This window comes from Perca fluviatilis, chromosome 14, assembly GCF_010015445.1.
Source record: "Perca fluviatilis chromosome 14, GENO_Pfluv_1.0, whole genome shotgun sequence".
NCBI classification, from domain to species: Eukaryota; Metazoa; Chordata; class Actinopteri; order Perciformes; family Percidae; genus Perca; species Perca fluviatilis.
In genome coordinates, this window is record NC_053125.1 from 4,056,593 (window position 1) to 4,080,634 (window position 24,042).

The 24,042-nt window shown below is 40.6% G+C and overlaps 1 protein-coding gene across 1 annotated transcript in view; it reads right to left on the reverse strand.

The window, feature by feature from the left end:
• adam19a (ADAM metallopeptidase domain 19a) overlaps positions 1-24,042 on the reverse strand; it is a 314,399-nt gene that overhangs the window by 252,607 nt on the left and 37,750 nt on the right. Inside the window, exon 2 of the mRNA XM_039822508.1 lies at positions 16,267-16,346. Coding sequence (XP_039678442.1) covers positions 16,267-16,346 — 80 coding nt within the window. The remainder of the gene's footprint in view (positions 1-16,266; positions 16,347-24,042) is intronic.

A 24,042-nucleotide genomic window follows, 5' to 3' on the forward strand; every position in this document is an offset into this window, starting at 1 on the left:
CAAACAGTGGAGGAAGTACTGTGATGTCTTTAAACTTCTGTTTGAAGTAGTTTTAGTTAGCTTTGTCGGTTTTTCCCCTTAATAGACCTTTCTAATGGCAGACATTTTGATTAGTCAAACACAGGCATAACTGCTAACATTAATAATGTCTGCACTACATTTAAGCATGTGGTACTGGTACCTGTCACACCTAAATGGTAGTGCTTTTTCTGCAGCGACAACTCAACATTTCTGCAATGTGAAAGGCTTTTCCTGGCTCACAATGAGGAAAAGGTGGTACCTCTCAACACTGATAGCACCTACCTACTCTATCAGAAGCGAGAGCATTTTGTAAATATAGGATTATTTAGTTAATTTATATCAAAAGAGGGGCTGTTTTTACATTACAATATTTACACACCCCTCATCTGTTACATAAATGGCATTCAAAGCTGATGGCGCTTAAAATGGACACTTAAATAGAAATAGAAAAAATAGTCAAAGCTCTCAATAAACTGCTAGTTAATCTGGTTCTGCTGTGTATACAGAAGCTGTTTCGTGGCCAAATAATGAATACTATCTCTAGACATTATTTTTCTATGAGGGTGTTCTTGTTGGTACTAGCTACCTAGGAGTTTGCTTACGTATTGCTTAACTTTTTGTCTTGTCAGTCACCTCTACTACCCTGGAGTGCTGTTTCAAAAGTTGGCAATGATGGATTTAACGCTTATTATTTCTACTGCACTCAGGATTTGGTAACAGTGGCACAGAATTTGAGCAAGGTAATCAGGTAATCAAGTTTGCCAGGCTTTGAAGCAAACTGAACAAAGCGACTGAACGGGGGAATTCCATCTCCCGGGCCGTGATGCCCTCTGGCCCAAAAATACTTTTTCCCATAGACTTACATGGCGAGAAGACATCTGTAAATCAGTGGATACATTTCTTTTGAGTAGCGGAGGTCTCTAGTGCGCCTGCTCTATGGGCCGCACAATGTGGAAGTAGTGCCGATCATCTGGGTCATTTTTGGCTCCATGAAGGCTTCATGCGCCACTGGGCAACTCTCCACCAACCACCAACTCCGGAGAGAAATATCTGTCTCTTTAGCTGCTAAATGCTCCATACACTGCTGTTTGGTGTTGAGCAGCTAGTGTACAGTGGGTTTATCCGACTTAGACTTTGTCTTATGGGAAAAGGTGTCGCCCAAAGTGACACATTGTTCTCATAAACAAATTGATAAGTGCAGTTTTAAGGTACAGTTTAAGTTTAGAAACAGTTCACTATGATTTTAATTGATAGAATCAATGCCCCCGTTCTAGTATTCATAATAGGACGGTCATAAAATCTTGACAATTCCCCAAGCAATTTTGGATACTTTCATTTGGCATGAATAGATACACAATAATCAGTTAGCTGCTATGTTATTCAATCAAAAGCTATCAGGTTGTGTTGAAGAGCTGCCGGCTATCTAACATTTTTTGCGATCCATTGTTGTTGATGGTTCATAAAAATGTTAAGCCTTCGAAAAATCAAACAATAGTCCACTCTCCCTGACAGCAGTAAATTAATTTAGATTTGTATAACACAATCTGGTGCTTTGAAGTGTGGCAATATTTTCTCTCCCTGAATATTTTCTAGTGCTCTTCCACCCCCACACAGCCTACATTGTTGATAGCTTGGATTTGTATGCAGAATGACGGTTTCAATTTTGTCCGGTTTTTAGAATGCAAAGGTTGGTACAATATCTGGATTTAGGAGTAAAAAAAGAAGCAAACACATTTTCACACATAGACCCTACTGCTCTCTGGACCCTGGAGAGAGAGAAAAAAAAAAAAAAAAAAAAGAGAGAGAAAAAAAAAAAAAATAAAGTGATGAAAGCTCACTGTTGACACTTGCACGCCTCTTTGTCCCCCACACCTGACTGCCCTGTACCTGTGCAGCATTTTAGCTTTGTGCTTGTAATATTCATTTTAATCTCATGTGTCCTTAAACAAGTTTGTAGACATTGTAGCCAAAATAAAGAGAACTATATTGGCAGCTTTGTCCAATTACTTTTGGCCTTACAGTGTTATGAGGTGTGTACAGATACAACACAAAGTGAAACTGAGAGGTGTAGGTGTTGTAACTAACATTAATTACTATTATTTTAGTTGTTGATTATCCTGTCCCATCTTCTTATTATCTTTTCGACAAATTCAATAATATTTTAGTCTTTAAAATGTCAGAAAAAAAGTTTAAAAACACCCATCACATATTCCCAAAGTGACTACTTTGACAAACATTTCAAAAACCAAAAGATAATAATTTGAAATTAATATAAAACATATTTTCACGTGGCAAGCTGGAACCAACATGTTTGGCATTTTCACTTGATAATTCACTTAAATCACTGATCAATTATCCAAGTGTTGGCAATTTATTTTCGATCAATTGAGAATTCCAATCAGTGCACACTGTGGTGAGGAAAAGTCTAGTGGAGTTGAAAATGTTTAGACGTGGGCGACAAACCTGCAGTAACCCTGAGTTGTATGACTTGACTTTCTCAGAGGTTCACCCAAATTACAAAATTTGTCTCCATTACTCTGGATGATCCTCAGAACATGCTGTCCCCTAGTTCCATAGCGACTGGTGCTGCTAATTATTATTTTTTTTTATTGTGATCAACACAAATTAAATTCCATTCATCTCAATGTTATTGGAGTGTGGAGACAAATATCTAGACTAATTAAACCAAAATGACTTGAACAGCTTAATACCACCAGAGTTACATGAGAAAATATGTTTTCTCATTTGGGTGAACCAAACCAAATTATAATGTATAAAGATACAAAGCAAAAAGGAGATGTTGCTGATGGAAAATAAAAGAAATCCCTGGAGTTTCTGCTGACTTTTGCAATCTGTGAGTTGAAGTGTGCACCTTCTTCCAACGTTGAATGGTGTGACAGACGATGTCTGTACCATCAGATAAGGAACACTTCTGCTAGTTGTTTGTTGCTAATACAAACTGACAAAAATATTACAGCAGTCAAATTCAGGTAAATAACACAATTCAAAATCTTGCTTCAAATTGTATCTGAACAGTTTAATGCAACAGTTCACCCCAAAATCTAAAATACATATTTTTCCTCTTACTTATAGTACAATTGATCTAAATCGTTTGGTGTGAGTTGCCTTAGTTTGGAGAAATCGGCCGTAGAAATCTCTGCTTTCTTTCGAATATAATGTAACTACATACTCAACAGCAATGTCTCTTTCCAGAAATCACGACCGGGGGCCTATTGCACAAAAGTAGAATAAAGAAATCCAGGATAAATGAAAAAGCGCAGCTTGACTTAGTGTGATCCACTCATCGCGGCTTAATCGGTTGCACGTTTGCCGAGCCAGGATAAGTAGGTGAAGCTATGTCAAGCCAGGAGTAGATAGCTGGGATAAGTGCACGTTCACGGATTTCTTAAATAGACCACGGTATCGATCACAGATTTACTGATGCAGAAATGGAAAAGACGTGCGCAGCATATGTTTCACCTGCTGAGCAGCAGCTTCTAATGGAAATTTACGAGGAGGTGAAACATATAATATGCAAAAAGGGAAATACGGCTGTTATCAAACGAAAAAAAAGACCGACAGACAATAGCGGACCGACTGAATACGTATGGATTTAAAAAAAATCTACTTAGTCACTCCACGTTTTAATTGCTTTAATATGCTTGTTTTATGTGTTGGTTTTATTGCTGTATCTGTTTTTATGCGCCAAATGTGCTGGTTTTAGTGTAAAGTGTCTTGGAGTAGCCTGTAAAGCACTATATAAATAAAAAAATAATTCTTGTTCCTGGGAAATTTATAAGGACTAGGCTTAATTTCAAAGCTTATTCATAATGCGAGAATATGTTTTACAACCATATGCACAGATCTCCATAAGCTATGTCTAATTCTAAATATCTTTCTACAATTAATGTTCATACAGAACAAGCATGACTGGACAAAAACTAGAAAAAGAAGTGACTTCAATACACACTGTAAGCATATCTGTAAAACAATGTACCCTGTTATTATTCATGTTTTTTTTTTTCTCACTCCCAAGCTCCAAGATGACAAGTGACAGCCCCAAAATAAAATGATGAAGAAGCTTTGTGGCATTCCAACACATTCTCACTCCCATTTGGTAAAAAAAGGACGTTTGGTGCCATTGTCGTCGTTATTGATGCTAAAAGTCCGCTTTTAGAGTCCGCTGCACGGTGTGGGAGGATCCCCCTGCCTCCCCCCGCCTCCCCGCGTAGCACGGGGCACATTCCACGGGGACAGCAGGAAAAGCCCATTTCCTCCGTATCGTCCCACTTTTTACCATTACCATCTCAACAACTGCAGTAGTAGGATTTAAATCAAACTCGTGACAGCAATAGTGACAAGTAATGCATGTTAATAAAAATAAAGCAGAACACATTCAGAAGACAACGGAATAACTGTTAAACACGTTTATTTCGGATCAGAGCGTCAGCTGATTTAACACATCAGACTCCAGGATTAATCTTAGCCTGCCTGTTAGCCTGCTCTGGACCAGGCTAGCTGCAAAGAATAAATCGCCATGGTTACTTGGCTGGGTTTAATTCAACCTGCTTTTGTGCAACCAAGTCAAAGCTAAATTCATCCAGGATAACCTGAATATCCCGGCTTAATCCCTTATCCTGGTTTTGTGCAATACCCCTCTGGTTACTCAAGATAATCTAAACCTGTTTATGGAAAGCAAAATACAGAAAAGGACCTGGTAACAAAAGTGAGTTGAGTCAAGTCGAGCTGGACCATGGAAATTAGGCAATAGGCCATACATGCTCCAGTAACAAAGGCAAAGTCAACTAATTAAAATAAAATTGTGCATGCGTTGCCACCACAGTGGTAAACACTGCATGTATTTCTAATCCTCCCCTGGCTACAGCCCTAGTCCCATGTGATGTATAAAATCTTTTGAAGAGGGTTTACTACCACGAAAGAATACAGTGTGGAGGAAAATAATAACTTACTATTTACTATAAATGCCAATTTTGAGGCATCAAGTGCTTACAACAAAACACACAAAGATATCAACACTAAGTATCAATTCAAGAAAATTACTCTGAGGTGAAACCCAAACCTGGCACACAGCGGTGAGAAGGTGGGCTTGGCACTAGAGATGGTCCGATACCACTTTTTTGCTTCCCGATACCGATTCCGATACCTGAACTTGCGTATCGGCCGATACCGAGTACCGATCCGATACCAGCGTGTCATATATTTCATTATGTTTTAACATCTGTATACTACTATCTCTGTATGGATGTGATATGATTTCGTTCTTTGTTGTCGGTCTGGCTCAGGTTAAACGCTTTGTGAAACATGAACAAACGCAAACAAGGAATGCCCCAGAACTTTCTTTTATAGTTATAATGAAAAAGAACATAAATAAACTACTTTAACGTAGATTTTCTTTAGGGCTTCATTACGTGGTATCGGATCGGTGCATAAACTCCAGTACTTCCCGATACCGATACCAGCGTTTTAGGCAGTATCGGAGCCGATACCGATACTGGTATCGGTATCGGAACATCTCTACTTGGCACGAATACAAATAGCAGCTTATTGCTGACTTTGCTCAATACACACAAAGCAGAAAAGCAGGGGAGCTACAAATGCCAGATGTACACAAAGAGAGAGAAAAAGTGAACGTAGCACCAGTGAACAGACCGTAGCGCAGCTCCTTCCTGTCAGTAAGGGTGGAGGACAATGTGATGAACCGCATTCACAACAAGCAAACATGTAATTTGGTTCTGTCTACATGTTGATAAGCCTGCTTTTGTTTTCACTAGAGCATGTTTGCACATTGGGAAGATTAAACTGTTTTTCACATGGAATTCTGCTCACAAAAACAAGCAACTGTCACTCTTTCTTTGTTACCTAAATGCAGACTTGACAATTGAGGTTTGATGGAAAAAGTCATGAACAAAAATATCTTTAAAAAAACATTGATCACCATTTCATATCTTAAAAGGTCATTTTAAACAATCATTCTTAAAATAAACCTCCCATTAGGGTTGGGCGATGTCCCCTAAATTGGCAGTTGACGATGGTTACATTAAAACATCGTGATGGACGATGATATCGTCGTTGGGGGTAGCGGTAGCTTTACATAAATATTTTTTCCTACTGCTATGGGCCAACAGTTAAAGGTCCAATATGTAATATTTGTACTGTAATAAATCCAAAAATGACACCAATGCCTCATCAGATATTAAGGACACATGTTAAACTGAAATACTATCGTTTCTGACAACAATGCTAATTTCAGTATTTTTTCTTTTTGAAATTTACATTCCGTGACGGAATTTATGTTTATGTTTTGATCTGTGTGTTGTTATCAACGGCCCAGTTTGACAGCCAGGCCGGGTTGCCAGATATACCTGTAAAAACGTAAACCCAGCGCGCTACAGCTGTAACGTTAGTACAGCCATGAAAGCAGCAAACAAACAAACAGGATCAATGGAGATAGATTCTACCCGACCTAAAAAAAAGAAAACAGCATGTTTCTAACAGTTGCGTGACCAGAGACATAACAACCCCCTGGTAAATAATGGAGATGTATTTGAAAGATGGAGACAGCTTAGAGCCCAAAAGGACGCAGAGTTGGCTTATTTTCTCCTGAACCGGTAAGCATTAGCTTCAGGCTAATTTATCACAGCTACTAGGGACGGGCATTTTTGTCATTTCAACATTTGTGTTCTCACATTGAATTATATAGCTAGAGTACCCGGAGTTGGTTACTGCGAAAACAATTGAGACACAGCCCGTAAAGTGATCCCGACTGGTCCTGGCTAACGCGCGCCATGCTAACCCTGCTACCTGCTAAGCGTTACCGGAGAACCAGGCAAGCAGCCCACGGCTGTTTACAGCGTGCCGCCTCGTCAGCGGCTGGAGCCGACAACGGTGAGTTATTTTAAGCCACGAGAGGGGCTGTAAACCGAGAAGAAAAGGACTGTGAGTTTGCAGTGTGTTTAGCGATTTTTGCCATAATTCTAAGCCAATGAAGTGTGTTCCGTCGGTAAGGTAGTGGTATTTTTAGCGTTTCGTTGTTGTAATTGTAAGCCGAGGAAGTGTGCCTGACTGGGGTGTAGAAGACAGTGAGGTTGTTGTGTTTTTAGCGGTTCATACTGTAATTTTAAGCCGAAAAAGTGTGTCTGTCAGTTGGTTACAGAGCTCCGCGTGAGCACGGGCTTTTATGACTGTCAATATAGCCAGCATCTACCGTTAGCTACTCCGCTGTGCTGTGGAGTAATGTCTGGCTATGTGAGAAAAGTGTCTAGCAACGTTGTTGTGAATGCTGCGGTCTCAGCCTGGCAACCCCCGTGAACTTCGAGTCTGGGCAGGAGGGGGCGGGGGAAACGACTCTCCAGTATTTTGAATTGGTAGTGCAGTAACTATTTTAACCGCTAGCTGCCAGTATTACACACAATATTACATATTGCACCTTTAACATAGAAACGATTAGAGATACATTTAAATGCCCTCTGTAAATGGTGCCCTGCTGGTAGGTTTTACAACATGACCTACTTTCATTTAACTACGGTGCAGTAAAATCAATCAGATGTCCTGATCTGCGTAACGACAGTACAGTGGGACGTCTGCCTTCAACAGAGCGACAGTAATAACCTAACATACCATCATTACTGAGTTTAAACTACATTCACGGTTATGTTTGCACTGAATAACGCATTCAATAAACAGAAACATAACTCTTGCAGCGCACATGAACAGATGCGCAATATTAGCTCACACATAAAATAGCACCCTCGTGAATTAGCCTGTTGCTAACGTACATTCATAAATCCTGCATAACATCGTCCCGTACCTACAGGACCTCAGACTTACTTATTGATGCACGCACACAGACAGTAGTGTCGGCAAACTTAATCCAATGAGGGGAGAAAGGAAAGTGTGATAGCGCTCCACTTTTAACGCTTTTTTCTCTCTCACTCGAGACCGCTGTGTCCAACGTTAGAAGGTAGAGCGAGCTACAGCTGACAGGGAGAGAGAGAGAATGTATCACTACAGCCAATCTTGTCTTTGTGTCTTTGCTAGTTTAAGACCGACGCACTTGTCAATTTCCCGTCCAGCGCCCGCGACTAGGATTAGTGTGTTTGACCGGGGGGGAAAGACACATCACGATGGTTGCTCTCCATCGTAATGTCGGGCAGCCATCACAACCCTACCTCCCATGAACTCACTTTCACTCATCTCTGCTTCACCTCACTAACATCTTGGAGCAGTGCCCGAGGCAGCAGTGGCTGCAGAGAAAAACTGTGGGATGGCAGTCCAGAATTACAGCTCCACCTTAGGGCCGGGACACATATAGCCGACGGCCGACTGTTGACAGAAAACCCCGTCGATATGATCAGTCGCGTCCCCGAGGTCCAAAACACTGCCACAGAACAGACCAAAAGACGAGAGGAGACGAGATGTAATACATCTCTATAACAGCAGGCGGCGCTAATCTGTAATGTTGCCCAAGAAATGAAAACCGGCAGCTGATTGGACGAACGCGTCACATGGGTTTGTTTTCTCCAGAAATTGAAAGCCAGACTGTCATGGCGGCCGTTCAGAATACGATCTCATATTGTACTAAAATAGTTCACCGAAACGTGTTTCTGAAAACATTTTAAGCGAGAAATAGGCCGTTCAGTTGCTGAATCTGTCTTCATTTCAGCTCAACAAAGGTCAGTTTAAAAGATTTTCATCAGATTTTGAGAGACTGTAGTCACCTCATTCCGCTCGTCATTTCCGGGTGAGTCCCGACTTCCCTGCCGCCGACCGAACATGTTAGGTCGGCCAAAATGAACTCCGATAGCCCACCAGACGGACAATGGCACAGGACACACCGAACAGATTTGAGTCACTGACCTCGCCAGACTGTCCCACGGCCGATAATCAGCCTGATGTGCCCCGGCCCTTAGAGACGTGTGACCTTTGTCTCTTCCTTCCAGCCCACCACCACTGTGTCTCTGTGACACCAGTTTACAGGGCAATATAGCTAAAACAGTTCTGTTTCTTTGTTTGTTCAACAACAGTTTTGCTGTGACCTAATGCCCCCGTCATATGACGAGCACAATCCTGGTAGATTACTTTGTAATATGAATGGTGTAATTCTACTGTTTACCAGCAAATCGTTGTAATGGAGGATTAAACAATTGCCGTTACGATAACTTGCCAGAAATGTAAAAACGTTTCTCAAAGTATTCTAAACTGCTGTGCAGTGTTTTGGCATCTGATTATACAGATAAACTCATAAATCTATTACTCAAACTGAATTTCCTGGATTGGAAAATCTCATTGTCTCACCAGTATCCAAAGAACATGATGTACTGAAACAAGTCGAGAAATTGTCATAATCGATTGTTGATCTACATTCAAAACCCTCATCTTTGGTCTTGACCAAAAGAAGATTATATACATACAAGCGGCCAAAAGGACTTTCCTTTGCATAATGGCCGGCCTCACCCTTAGAGATAGGGTAAGAAGTAGGGTAAGGATGCCGCCTGGACACCCCCTGTTAGATTGTTGCCTGGCACTGTTTGGAATTATTTCTGAAGGGATGCGGTTACCTGCTGGGGGCCATACAGTCGATGCCTTTACTACCCTTCTGCCACGCCACCTGATACTTGATACTTGATACAAGTTGGAAGGATGCCACTCGATAAGGGATATGTTGTCTAACCTGAAAGTTGAATAAATCAGTTGTACGCTATGGAATTCTGAAAAGAAATTTGTCTATGTGGAGATCTTTTTTTACTTTTTTTGATGAACCCTCCACACTAGTACAGAAATAAATGTTGAAATTACCATGTTTGATAATTAACACAAACCTGGATATGATTCTTGACATTCCGGGCCTGGACATGCTGCTTCTTATTTCAACAAGGTTTTGGTTTTTGTTCTTTAAGCTATGTACATTAATCTGAAATACTACATACACTTCTTAGGGTTTACAAAATGTGATAACAGAAATAATGATCGGATGTCACTCTTCATGAGGTACACCATTTTTAGTCCATGTTAGATTGTGGTCTAGACCTACTCTATCTGTAAAGTGTCTTGAGATAACTCTTGTTATGATGTGATACTATAAATAAAATTGAATTGAATTACGTTCATGTTGGAGAAATCTGCAGTGCGCTATTTAAATGAAATGCAGAAATTAGAGTGCTTTTTATCTACTGTAGCAAGGAGGAAAGTAAAGGAGTTTGGGTGGTGGATAGCTTTCCAAGATTTTTACAGTTTGACAGCAACAATTAATAATGATGATCTTTACGTCGAACCTTAACGAAATGTTTTAGTTACCAAACTATAGTTTATTTGATAAAACCACAATTCTTACATAACCATTTCTAAAAGATGCTTAGCATGCATGCTTATCATATCACTCCTCACAAAGGTGATGCTCAGTAACCTGACTCCGCCAGATGGATTGCTTCGCATTTGCTCGGCATATCCATCTGGGAACTTTCTGTTGGAGAACTTTTGGGAAGGGGCGAAAATACTGGTTAGCTGATTGGATAAACCATCTGTCTATCACCACCTATGTTGGTGATAGACGGGCCAAATCAACCAATCAGATCAAACTCTTGCCGAAACCAGTCGGGAGAAGAGCAAAAACATCTTTTCCTCAGAGAAAAGCCTCCAGTGCCGTTTTTTGCTCTTCTTTCAATGAAGGAATACTTTCTAATTTGGATAAAACTTGTGAGATAGCTACGCTCATCTCATCCGTGGAAGCTGCCATGTTGTTTAGACTGAACAGTCGCTTCTTGTTGCGTCACACCTAAACCCGCCTCAAAACCAACGCTGATTTGTCGGTCGTTTGGCAAACGGCTCCACATTTTCTCTATCTCATGGTTGACTCTATCTGAATTTATCTCAACTTTTTGCTAAACATTAATACTGTAATGTGGCTTACTGTATGTATGTGCAAGAAGGTGAATCTACAAAACAAAGAAAAGACTGGGGTGAGATATTGTATACAGGAATAAGGATACATTGCCAAAATCAGCAGCTTTAAATCACTTGAGAATTGAAAATTGAGAATGATTGTCTAAAAGGGGTGATAGAATGCAAAACCAATTTGTCATAGTTGAAAAGCGACAGTTTGGTGGGTAAATAGGACATACATAGAACCTCAAAATCCTATTGACACCTCTTTCCTCTGCAAATCTCACAATTTGAAACTGCTGCTGAAAACGGGCAAATCTCAACAAAGCTAAAAGTTGACATCAACTTCTCAACTCCTCCTCATTTGGCTCTAGTCTCTAGTCTTTGTCACGCCCCAACATTTACATAGGCTACACAACTGACCTGAGGTCAGCTAGTCTTCTGAATCTAGGTTACACACACGAGCTGCGCTATGTAGGACTTTAGAAAGTACAAAGTTTGGAAGTTTTTCCAAGGATATTGAAAATGAACCACGGTCGTAAATGCAGTGTTCCAGACTGTACAACGGATGTTAGGAGACCTTAAGGAACAGTGTGAAATACCCTATATAATCATTCTATCACCCCTTTAAAATGCATTTTTATTCAGCATGATTCTGCATACAAACTGTGCTGTGATGAATTGTGGGCAAATACCTTACTCTACAATTTGACAGCTCAAAGTGCCTTGAATCCTCCCTTACAAATGTTTTAAGTGGAGACATGTAAGCCATACTAAAATAAGTCAGAGAAAGGTTCTCTGAGGCAATTATGTAAAATCTATCAATAACATGATAGTTCTGTTTTATAGAACAATCCACAAAAAAAAAAACTGGCATGGCAGTCCGGAACCTTTCCGGTTGGCTGAGTTTGAGTGAGTTTGCACACATTCAGTTTGTGTGTTCTATTAAAATAGGACTGGAGACAGGCCAGAGAAAATACAATAACAATTATGCTAATTGATGGTGACATATTACAACCATGAACCAATCAATACTAAAAGATTCAAAGGAAATAATTTCTCAAATTTTAATTTGTTCGGTGTCAATGGGCAGCTTTCTAAAACCATATCAGGTGAATCCTAGTGGGTAATGGAAGAAGAATGTATACTTTATTAATCCCACAAGGAAATACACTCTGTTGTTATATATATTGACACACACACACACACACGCACACAGTCCCAAATAAACACATGCAACACAATCACATGTGTGACTATGTGATGTGCATGCAAAAGTGCCCTTGCATAAAGGCTACTTTAGATAACCTCCCTCCCACTCCCCTCCACACACAGTCTGCACCAGACATGGATCCATGTGTGCACTCCCTATTCTTGCCAGGGTGAATGTCATTGCCATCTCCAGTGTGCTCGTGAAGTGAGAGATAATCGAATCACTAGGAAGAGATGCGGCCCTGTAGATAAAAAACGAGGCGGAATAGGACAGAGGCCGTGGCGAGTCTTTGAACTCCCCTGACAAATAATTGAAGGACATCAGACTACAACAACAAGTGCTGATAGATGAAACCTCTGACACTGAGCAGCTTCTTCTGAGTATGAAAAATGAAGAAGGTGAAAGTAAGAAAGAAGGTGAATGCTTTCCACGTAAAGGAAAAATTTGCCACCTTTTATGTGGATGTCCAGTGTTGATGATAAATATAGTCAACTGAAGCAATACATTCCTCAGTGCATGCCATATTTACAGAGAAAGCTGAGTTTTCCTGCTTGTGGAGCCATGTCAGTGTTTATACCTTTCACAATAAAAGCCAAACTTAAATTCATTCAGCATTTCACTAATCAGCAACTCAACAAAATAGGCAAAATATGCAATTAGAGTTGGGCGATGTCTACCGGGGCTGTTAGTATTGGCTGGAGTATTGTCAATCCTCAACTAGCTTCCTAAATGCTTGCTAATCCCCCTGATCTCTCTTGGGGTGGCTGTGGCTCAGGTGGTTAATCCAGCTGCTAGCTAATGGTAGGCTAAGTTTACCTGCTGCCAAGTGTAGTGTTAACTAGCGTGACATGTGGCGATGTTTCAGTTGCCTTTAACGTGCAGGCATTTAAGTGGCACCGAAATCTGCGTTGCTATTCAGTCCGCATGGGTTATGTTTCTCAGCAGGGTTCCACTTTCTCATTATCATAAACGTTAAGATACACAAGAGCCAGTCAGACGCCTCCACTGATCACCGTCAATTACATGGTGCCCATCAGGGGAGCTGGCCTGAGCCTGTCAGTAAATCATCAACAGGAAGATGAGGATGAACTGGCTACGGCCTGATGTGCTGCCATAGTTAGATTAGACGCTTTCAGGTTTGTGCTTCAACCCATAGCTCCAGTCATTTCACTGTCCTTTCTGTGTCAGGCAAGCAATTATGAAATCAATCAACTTTTTCTTCCAAACACTTTGCTGCAAACCAAATAATTCATTAACTTAAGTGTGGCCCTAAAAGCTACACCAGTTTCTGGGTATTAAACCTCAATACTTCTTAGGTACCAACCGAAATATGTAAACAGATACTTCCTGATTAAAATCAAAATTTGGCCTTTTTCGTTATTCATTTATCATTACTTTGGGTATGTTATCTCCTAAGTAAATAGCGATAGATAAACTACTTTTGAGCAAATATGTAAGGAGTATAGTATACCAAAAAAGCATTTTTTCAAATATTTACAACTGAAACATTTATCATCAATAAACAAAGACCTAATGTCTGAGCCACCTTTGACAAATCTTGAAAACCTAATCATTACAAATCTGGCTAAAACAGGTCTAGTATCTTTGTTTTATATTTTATGAAAAGGAATTATCCAAAGACAGATGAGAAGCATGGAAAGTCGATATCGGAGAGAATATACCTGAAGAAGAATGGGAAGTGGCATGCTTAAAGGCACAGCAAAATACAGTTAATACAAGATTGAAATTGCTCCAATATAAATGGCTAATGCGAACTTATATCACCCCAGTAAAGCTGAATAAAATCCTAATATTCCAGATATTTGTTGTAAGTGTTTAGAGGAAAAAGGGCACTGTTCCACTGTGTTTGGGGAATGCTCCAAAGTACAACTATTTTGGCAGAGTGTGATGGGGGCCATTTCCCAGATAGTAGCTAAGAATGTTCCCCTGCAAGCGAAACTTATATACCCTGAAAATTTGGTCGTCAATTCTAAACAATCAGTGTTGATTGATTTTGGGCTTCTTCAAGCTAGAAGACTGATCGCTCTTTTCTGGATAAATATAAAGTTGCCCTCTGTAAAGTTGTGGTTGAAGGAGACTGCAACATACCTTTCACTGGAAAGACTTACATATATTGTTAAAGGGAAAAGAAAACAGTTTGTTAAAGTGTGGAAACCTTTTTTGGAATTTTTGGAGGATGAGAATGTCGCACTATCTTAAAGATCATCATTACTGCTGCTTTTTCAGTTATTTATTTAAAAAGAAATTGTTTTATTTGTACAATTATTTAATTTGTTTTGCATCTTTTGATTGTTTTGTTGCATTGCACACTTAATACATTATATGTATTGCTGTGGTCATTGTTATTTGTATGTTTTCTATATGTAAAAAACGTAAAGACATACATATTAAACAAAGTATTGTTTGAAAAATAAAAAATAAATAGCGATAGATGACAGGAAAGCAGGGAGAGAGATGCACCTGGGATCCATGGTCAGTTCCCCTAACCCCTAAACCACAGTGGAGCCGAGCTTTGGCTACAGTCTCTCTTTTCCTCCTGCCCCCTTCAATCCCACCCCTACTTTTCCTCTCTAGCCAAGGCAACCATCAGGCCAAGCAGGGACAGATGTCCTTGATGGAGCCATGTTTCCATGCTTAGCTGGACAAGTCCAGCCGATTCAATTCCATGTAAACAATAACAAATATCAATGATGTCTTTTCCTTCCACCAAACTCAGGTCCTCTACCAGAGGCTTGGGGGCCTGAGGATTGTGTGCAGTACATGTAACTTAGCGGTTACTAGGACCGCGCTCTTCTGGACAGAGATCTCAGATGTTGTTCCTGGAATTTGCTGGAGCCACTGTCCCAGTTTGCGGGTTACAGCCCTGAGTGCTCCGAGTACAATTGGAACTCACTTTCCACATCTTTAATAGCTCCTCTCTAAGCCCTTACAGTAATGCACATCCAAAGTTTGGGTCAGGTAGACCAATTTTGACCCTCATAAATACACATGTTGTGTGTGTATTGAACAAACAAATATGTACTGGTTCTGTTATTGTTTGGGGGTGGTTGTAGCTCAAATGTGAATTTCCCCTTGCGGGATAAATAAAGGCATGCCACATCACTCTCAGGATTGCACTACACTTCTATGCGGAAGCAACTACACCATGCTATTCTAACTCTGCCATTTCTAAGCTGCTGCTGCACTCCACCTGATACAAAACCTTACTAAACCTTCTATTGCAAATGTCCTGCAGTTAATCTTTTTGGAATATGCTGTGCTAAGTTAAAAGGATCTGTTATTTTGCTGCTGGTGCAAAACTGGTGAGGAACTCCTCATCATTTTTCTAATGGGCACATAGTCTTTAATGTGCTTGTCCTCCCACCTACGTGTGCATGTACAGTACAGACAGTGTGTGTGTGTGTGTGTGTGTGTGCGTGTGTGTGTGTGTGCGTGTGTGTGTGCGCAGCTGCATGTTGACCAGTGAGAGGGTTGTGGATGATGAGGTGGTCTGTGGGCTGAAAATGAGGGCGGTAAAAAGCTTCCACATCAATAATCATACCACAGAGTCAAGCGTCCCCTCAGGATAGAAGCACAGAACCACAAGAACAGACGTCCTTCATTCATCCATAAAACCAGACAGTGACTGAAGTGTGTTTCTTTTCTTTAAAGCGTCTTGTAGTCCTCTGTGATGATAAACTATGTAAACTACCAAGGCCATAGACGTTCTGACAGATGGTGTAATTAGACATTTGATTCATTATGTAAGCAAATGTTTAGACACACTCCAGAGTATGTATGAACCCGTTTGATGTTCATGCCCCCATGGCCTTTCCACCCACAACTCTACATTTGAGGTACTAACCGGTGAGGCTCTAGCTATAGGAAAAATGACTGTTTTGCTGGCTTTGTACAACACTTTAATCTTGTTAGATGTAATAAGCACTGCTAGCTCTTGGGGCCACGAACAGACTTTAGACTTTTATTAGTTACCAGCCAGATATATTGGTGTAATCATAAACTGTTAAACCAATGGCCAAAGGCAAGGCAGTTGTAGTCTTTGGTTGCTTTTGATGTAGCAAGACCAGTGTCAGGGAAACAAAGATCAGAGAAAGGTTGATGAGATATCTGACCTGTGTTGAGGTTCCGGCCTCCCTCTTGCTTCGGCTTTGAGAGAGCCACTGCGCCGCCACTGTCCTTCCCCCCCGCAGCCCTGCAGGACACAAATCAGGGAAATGTAGGCTGGGACATTAGAGGCAGGTCAACACAGATGGGAAACGCTCACAGGTAAAAGGTTAAACAGAGCAGTGAAATCAACAGGGTACACTTATTGCGCAGTGTTGTGTCACTTTGTCACTGAGAAAAAAACAATAGAAATGTCTAAAATGGGCTAGTTTTAATGTAAAAAGACTGGGGGCATTACAATGTAGCTGTTTGGATATTTCCCCCTGCAATCAAAGTATAAAGTCCAGGGAAACCCACACTGTTATAGAGTGGATGCACCCCACTTCGCCTGAATAAAGAGAAGAAATTACTTTCATTTTTTAAATAATATTATGCTTTAGGGAAAATTAACAGTGGTATTACATCACACACAAAAAGGCCACATATTGTTATGAGAGAAGCCGCTGTTTAGACCATCATGTAGTAACTACATTACTACAATGATAACAAGAAAAATAGATGAGTACTGTAGGTGACTGATCAATGTTCACTTTATACTTTATCAGAAGAGCATGCTGCAATGTCAGGGAAAACATCAGGATCAGTTAGGATCAGTTGGTCACAATCAGGAGCCGATGTGTCTTACCACTTCGCTAACCAATGTCCTGGGGAAAACCTTGAACTCCATTGGCCAGACGCATAAAATCATGTGTGACAGAAATAATCTTGCAGACAGAAGAAAATAAAACCTCAGATGGAAATGATAAAATTGATCACAACTATTAATCAAATTCAAAACTGCAATAACTGATTTTTTTGGCCACTTAAAGGCAGAGGAAACAAGTTCACCTTTTAGGTAAATAAGGTAGTAAAGTTTTGTTTCTATAGCACCTTTCAAAACCTAGCTTACAAAGTGCTTTACAAAAGATAGAAAGGTTAAAACAAAAGACGAGTACAACACAAATATTACAACAGCACTAACATTACAACAGAACAATTAGAGGCATCCCGTATTAAAAATAGAGCACATGGCTCAAGCACAAAAACATTTAGAAAAGATATATATATGTATGTATATATATATATATATTCAGCTTTTGAGAGATATACTGAGTGTGTAAGAAACAGTTGCTTATTTACACCTTGAAACACTGGATTTTAGCTCTGTCTTGGTCCCCACTGACTCCTGAGGGAAATATCTGTCTCCTTAGCTGCTAAATGCTCCACTATATTCACCAGCTAGTCTCTGTGTATGTCTGCTGTTTGCTGCTGAGCAGGTCATGTAGTGTACAGTAGTTTTTTAAAGATGTTTCTCTGAAAACAGCTGTCTTCTGTGGGGCAAAAACAGGGATGCACCAAATGCAGGGTTCGGATTCGGCCGAATATTGGGCTTTATGACGTGGCCGACAACGGTGAGTTATTTTAAGCCAAGAGAGGGGGGCAGTAAATCGGGAAGAGAGGACCGTAAGTTTGCAGTGTGTTTAGCGATTGTTGCCATAATTCTAAGCCAATAAAGTGTGTTCAGTCGAGTGGAGAGGACGGCGAGGTTGTTGTTGTTATTTGTACTGCAGTAACTATTTTGAACACTAGCTGTCAGTATTACATATTGCACCTTTAAAATAAGTTTGAGTTCTCCACATATTCTTTGTGTGCACATTCTATACATCTGGCCCATGATGACAGACTCATTTTTGTGATGACAGCTCGGGAGCTGTGAGTGCAGAAAACCAAATAAACTCATCTCAAATTTTCACCCCTGTTTTATTATGCCTACACCCTTTAACTAACAATCTATCAAAAGATCATTAAAAAAAGAAAGTAAATATGCCACAATCATTGGAAAACTGTTATTTTCTCTGGCTTGATTTGAGTCAATGCACCAGTTCTGTGGAATAATGACTCCCATTTTCACTGACCAAGGATCTCAACAGGATGACTAGATTAGCTCAGATGAATCATGAGCCCACTTCAAATTGACAAAAACACTTCTCGGGACAGTGAATTTAAAAGAGAGTGATTTATACACATTTTGAACAGAACAGGCAGAGGGGTTTTAGAACTTCATTTTAACTTTGGGGAACATTTATATGATATCTGGAAGACAGAACAAGATGCAATTACACTGTAATGGACTTATAAAGACCTCAGTCTGCGGTTTATCAAGCATTTGAATCAAACACGCACAGAACACACAGCTGGCCAAGCACAAAAGAAGACAGGAAGAGAAGGTTTTGTATTGATGTCCCTCTCCATGTTTATCAAAATAGGGAAGGTTTTAAAACCAGGAGCCAACATGAAACATCTGGGAAATGAGAATAATGAGTTTACTTTCCCAAAGTCAATAAAGAGAATCAATAATCAGCTAGAAGGACTACTGACATGGTTATTAACCGTTATTAACCCAACAGCAGGAGAGGACAGCAGCAGTAGCATGTTGTGTATCGTATCGTCTTAATTGTCCCTCCATGGAACAATGTATCCTCCCATCTACAACTTTTTACTGCCACATAGGATTCAATCAACCCGCCCATATTAGGTAACGAGGTGCCAGACACAGAAACATGGAGATTATCTGCACTGTGCATGACACAAATGATAAAATAAACTATTTAGTTTAGTTTGGTACCTGAGAGATTTTGTTGGGGTGTCAGGAACATGATGGAAGAATTGATCCAAACATTATTCCAAATGTGCTGATCATTTTGATTTTTTTTTTTGGTTGATTTCATTATCCTTAAATATTGTATCCATGTGGGTGAAATACTCCATTTTGTTAAGCTGAGAGTGAAATATTTTATCAAACCTGTTAATATCTCCTCACTCTCTTTGTTAGCAATGTACAAAGTAAATTGGCAGTCATCAAAGGTGCTCTAAGTGATGTGACGCGTTTTTAGGCTACAACATTTTTCGTCACATACAGCAAACATATCCTCACTATCCGCTAGCTGCCTGTCCCCTGAACACACTGTAAAAAAAACGCGGTCGGTGAAGACAGCTCAGGCTCCACAAACGGCAACAAAAACAAGATGCGCCAACCTGCACCACAAGCCATAACAAATAGTGTTCCAGCCAATAACCGACAAGAAGGAGGTGGTTGAGTCATCACTGCAGCAGTGTTAGCCCGTAGGCTACTTTCACAATGCGTATTCATGACTCAACCAACTGCTTCTTGTCGGTTATTGGCAGGAACACTGTTTGTTATGGTTCGTGGTGCAGGTTGGCGCAGTTTGTTTTTGTTGCCAACCACAGTGTCTAGACTCTCGCTTAAGGTGTGCCCAAATAATTTCTTACATTTACACACTAATTTTCACCTATCTATGCATCAAAACGCTTACACTGTGGTAAAGAAGAGCTACATTGGCAGGCTGACGTGACAAAACAGTAAAGTCTCAAAAGGATTGAATTCTCATTTATTTTAGTTGATACGATCCATTAAAATATTCCCGGATCAGCCCTGATACTGATCCTTAGGATCAACCTGGGACATCTATTTACAACTTCCCTTTTGTAAAATAGTGGAAAGCTTAACCTATATACGTATGTTCAAAGGATTCTGATTTGATAAGCAGATTCAACACTGGATTCAGATTAAATAAATGCTAGAGAACCCCCAATTATATTGGCATTACAACTATTTCGGCTATCACTGATGCATGCCAAGGTGACATACATTGTTAGGGGAAATAAATAAATAAAGTTTTTATTGATTTGCATGGGATTAAGATCACAGATGACCTCCGTAATTATTACAAATTACTAGAAGGCCCCAGGTAATACTAGTCCTGTGCGAATTGGGCTCTGGATTTCAGACAATTAATTAAATGGCAATGAGAGTCAATGGTGCCAAATCTGAGAACACACAACCAAACTCCCTGATCTCTAGCCATTCACTCTTTGAGCCTGCATCTAACTGGGCTAAGAGCCCACTGAGAAAGTCCATCACACTGCTTTATCAATTGTGCCTGGCAGGGGCGCCTCACAAGTCCCCACAGGCCTCTGCCATGTTCTTGTCACATATGCTCCAAAAAGGCATTGAATTCCCACAGGGCTCTAAAAGGCACTCGTCACTCTCTCTGTTGGTACAGTAATCCATTAAGCTCTCTCATTGTCAAGTGCGCTTTGTGTATTGTGCAATCTGCATAGCTAAATAAAACCTCCACAAAGGGAATGTAGAAAGCCATAGAAACTGCTGTGGTATGTGCTTGATATTAAAAAAGCATCCCAAGGTGAATTTGACTTTGAATCAAATGCTGAGCATTGTTTCTTCGGGTTGGGGTAGATCAAATGCTTTACCCCCCAAGCAAAGGTCACCATTAATCGCTGATAACACTGAAGGAATCCAATAAATGTCAGCAGCACTTGGCCTGGAATTGCTACGGACAGGGAGGGGGAAACATTTCTGTGACATTTGAGAATTTCAGAAAAGGGACAAGCAAAATAATGAGTTGAGCAGAGTGGAAAGGAAAGAAGTGGGTGTCTGTGGTTGCTTGAGATGTTGATCTCAATTTTTTTCCCACTCTGGAGTGGTACTAGTGCACATGTTGGTGTGTCATGCAGGGATCATATGTATTTCCACTGCATCCCTACATCAGGAGGCGACCCAGCTGACCAACACTGGTGCCAGTCCTCAACAATGAAGTGAAGACATTAAAGGTCCCATGACATGGTGGTCTTTGGATGCTTTTATATAGACCTTAGTGGTCCCCTAATACTGTATCTTAAGTCTCTTTCCCGAAATTCAGCCTTGGTGCAGAATTACAGCCACTAGAGCCAGTCCCACAATGAGTTTTCCTCAGAACGTGCCATTTCTGTGTCTGTAGCTATTGAGGAGGAGAGAGGGCGGGGCAAGGTGGAGAGTGGGGGTGTGGCCTTGACCAACTGCCACTTTTCTCGTTTGAAAGCCATGATGTCTCTCTCTCATGGGTTGGCCAAATTCTCTGGGCGGGCAAAGCAGAGAAAGGGGAGGTAACCTCGCTTGTTATGACCTCATAACAAGCAAGATTCTAGAACAGCTCATCTGAGCTTTCATTTTCTCAAAGGCAGAGCAGGATACCCAGGGCTCGGTTTACACCTATCACCATTTCAAGCCAATTGGGGACCATAGGCTTAAAAAACCTCATAAAGTGAAATTTTCATGCCATGAGACCTTTAAGTAAAGTGACTTACCAACACATGTGGTCACACATGTAACTAGAAAGATGCATTTGAAGCAATATAGAGAAAATCAAAGATCACAATATTTTTGACCAAATACCTCTATCAATACAGCGGCAATATTGTAGTGTTGACAAGTGGTGCTTTCACAAAATATTTACACAGGAGTCACTTGACCGTCGCGAGGGATGTAGAAGGTTTCGACATTACCGCAATACCGCGGTCACGTGACGCCTACAGCGGGTCTGAGCTCGTCACCGTCATCACATCTTGTATCGGAGAAATGTATTTGCTTTTCATACCGTGTATTACGGTAGGACAGGCAAAGACATTTCTCCGTTCTCAGCTGAGTTAGACACATTAACTAGCTTAACAAGCTGCAGTGTTTACCATTCCACATTAGCCTAGCAGCTAGCAGAGTTTCCTTCTGTTTATAGCTTTATCCCAATAAAACGGCACGATTGAATTTTAGCCTGCGTGCACGTTTCGTAGCCTAAAACAGAGCAGCTTATATTGGTAGAGAGAGCAACAAGTTAGCGAACTGCCGAGTTGCCCTCTCTGCTCTCTGTCTGCTCAGCTGCTAGACGGGCTGCACTCGGCATTGTCGGCAAAAAACTATTTTATTTATATTTTACTTTATTGACAAAAGAGCTTTCTGAACTGTCTGTGGAATGGATCAACAGAGATGAGAGAAACCATTGTGGTCCTAAATGACAGCAAAACTCAGTAAAGACTCTCACACTGAGCTGTGCTGCACTGTACTTTTCGGGTTTCTAATAGTATTTAACACACTATGATGGTGGCGAACTCAAGAAAGGCGGCGGGTAAAGTGCCGGTAACATCACGTTCTGTTGATAACGAGGAGCTAGCTGAGCTAGTTAAGATAACAGTTGCTGAAGCTATCAAGGAGCCTATCCCTGCACTTGTTGAAGACGTGGTGGCTCAGCTGACAAGCAAGACACAGGTTCTGGTGGTCGCCATACAGACTGATGTATGTGGAGAAGAGTGAGACTCGTTTGGCGGAGATAGACACCCGGCTTTATGCGTCTGAGAAAAGGCTTACTGCGTATCATGCCCGGCTGTAAGATAAATAGCGGACATGGAGGACAGATCGCACAGAGATAACATTTGTGTGCACGGGTTCCCTGAAAACGCATAGACATTTATCCCAAGCTGCAACTTCTGGACCTGCAAAGTGAAGCCAATGCTTCAACACGCATTCTATCTAATTTCCATTGGCTCTAAATAGAAGTCAGATTACATGACACACCTAATGGTCTAGGAGAAAATTAATTATTATGTCTCACTTGATTTATTACCTCAGTAAAGATTTTCCTAATGAGTTTATGGTCTCAATCGCAACATTCAAATCTTCGTCAATACATGACGAAGTTCATTTTGTAAATTTGAATATCTCTGGTTCTGCTGCATCAATTTTGATGTGCTTTTGTGTGAGTCTGACAATGTTAAAGTATTCTATTAAGAGCTTTAGGCAAAAAGCATTTAGTGCAGTTTGGGTGAACTCAAATCGTCAACACGGCATCACAGTAAGCAACACCTTCTACTATGCTGTTACTTCTGTTGGAAACATCACAAGCTCTGAATGCGGTTGCTTACAGTGCAGCACGGTAAAGATATTACAATTTAATGGAAGTTCAACATTTGTAGCTTCACTCTCCTCCCCCAAGCTCACCTCTGCATATAGCTCAGAGTACAAGGATGCCCACTCATTCCTCTTGAGTTTATATGGAAAATGATGGTGATTGCAGTGTTCACTTTGAGCTTATAAAAGTACTCTAATGGCAGAGATATGGTATTGATCTGAAACTAAGAAAATAAGGGAGCTTTGTTCAGATACAGTGGTCTATGCTAGTTCCTACTTACAGTGGCACATGTCACCTGATAAATCCCAGTCCAAACTAGGAGCTTGCAGCTTGTGACATATTTTCCAAGTTTTCTGAGCTTCAGAACATTTCAAATCTCACTTTAGCTGCATTTTTCAAATAGGGTCAGGAGTATGGGATTAGTTTTGTGACTTTAATTCCAAGCAAAACTTCTCAAGTATCAAACAAAAAACACTAACTCAAGCAAAAAAATTGTCACCTTAAAGCGCCCATATTATGCTCATTTTCACGTTCATAACTGTATTTTAAGGTTGTACCAGAATAGGTTTACATGGTTTAATTTTCAAAAAACACCATATTTTTGTTGTACTGCACAGTTCTCTCTCACTGCTGCAGATCCTCTTTTCACCTGGTTTCTGTTTTAGCTACAGAGTGAGACCTCTTTTCATCTTCTTCTTCACTACTATCTTTGATTGCACTCGCACATGCTCAGTAGTTCATATGTAGAGCATGTCAGCTAGCTAACTCTAGAGACAGTAAAAGAGAGGCTGTTTCTACAACTTCAGTCAGTTACAAGGCAGGATTAGCTGGGAGACTTCTAAATGAGGGCGCACATGTAAGTAGTTCTTTTGTAGATTATGGTGAACTTGTGTGTGTTGTAGCAGTGCTTTGCTATTGAGAACGACGTAGCATGCTAGCGTTAGCATTAGCGTTAGCATGGTAATGCTAACGGTTGTGGTTAGCCAG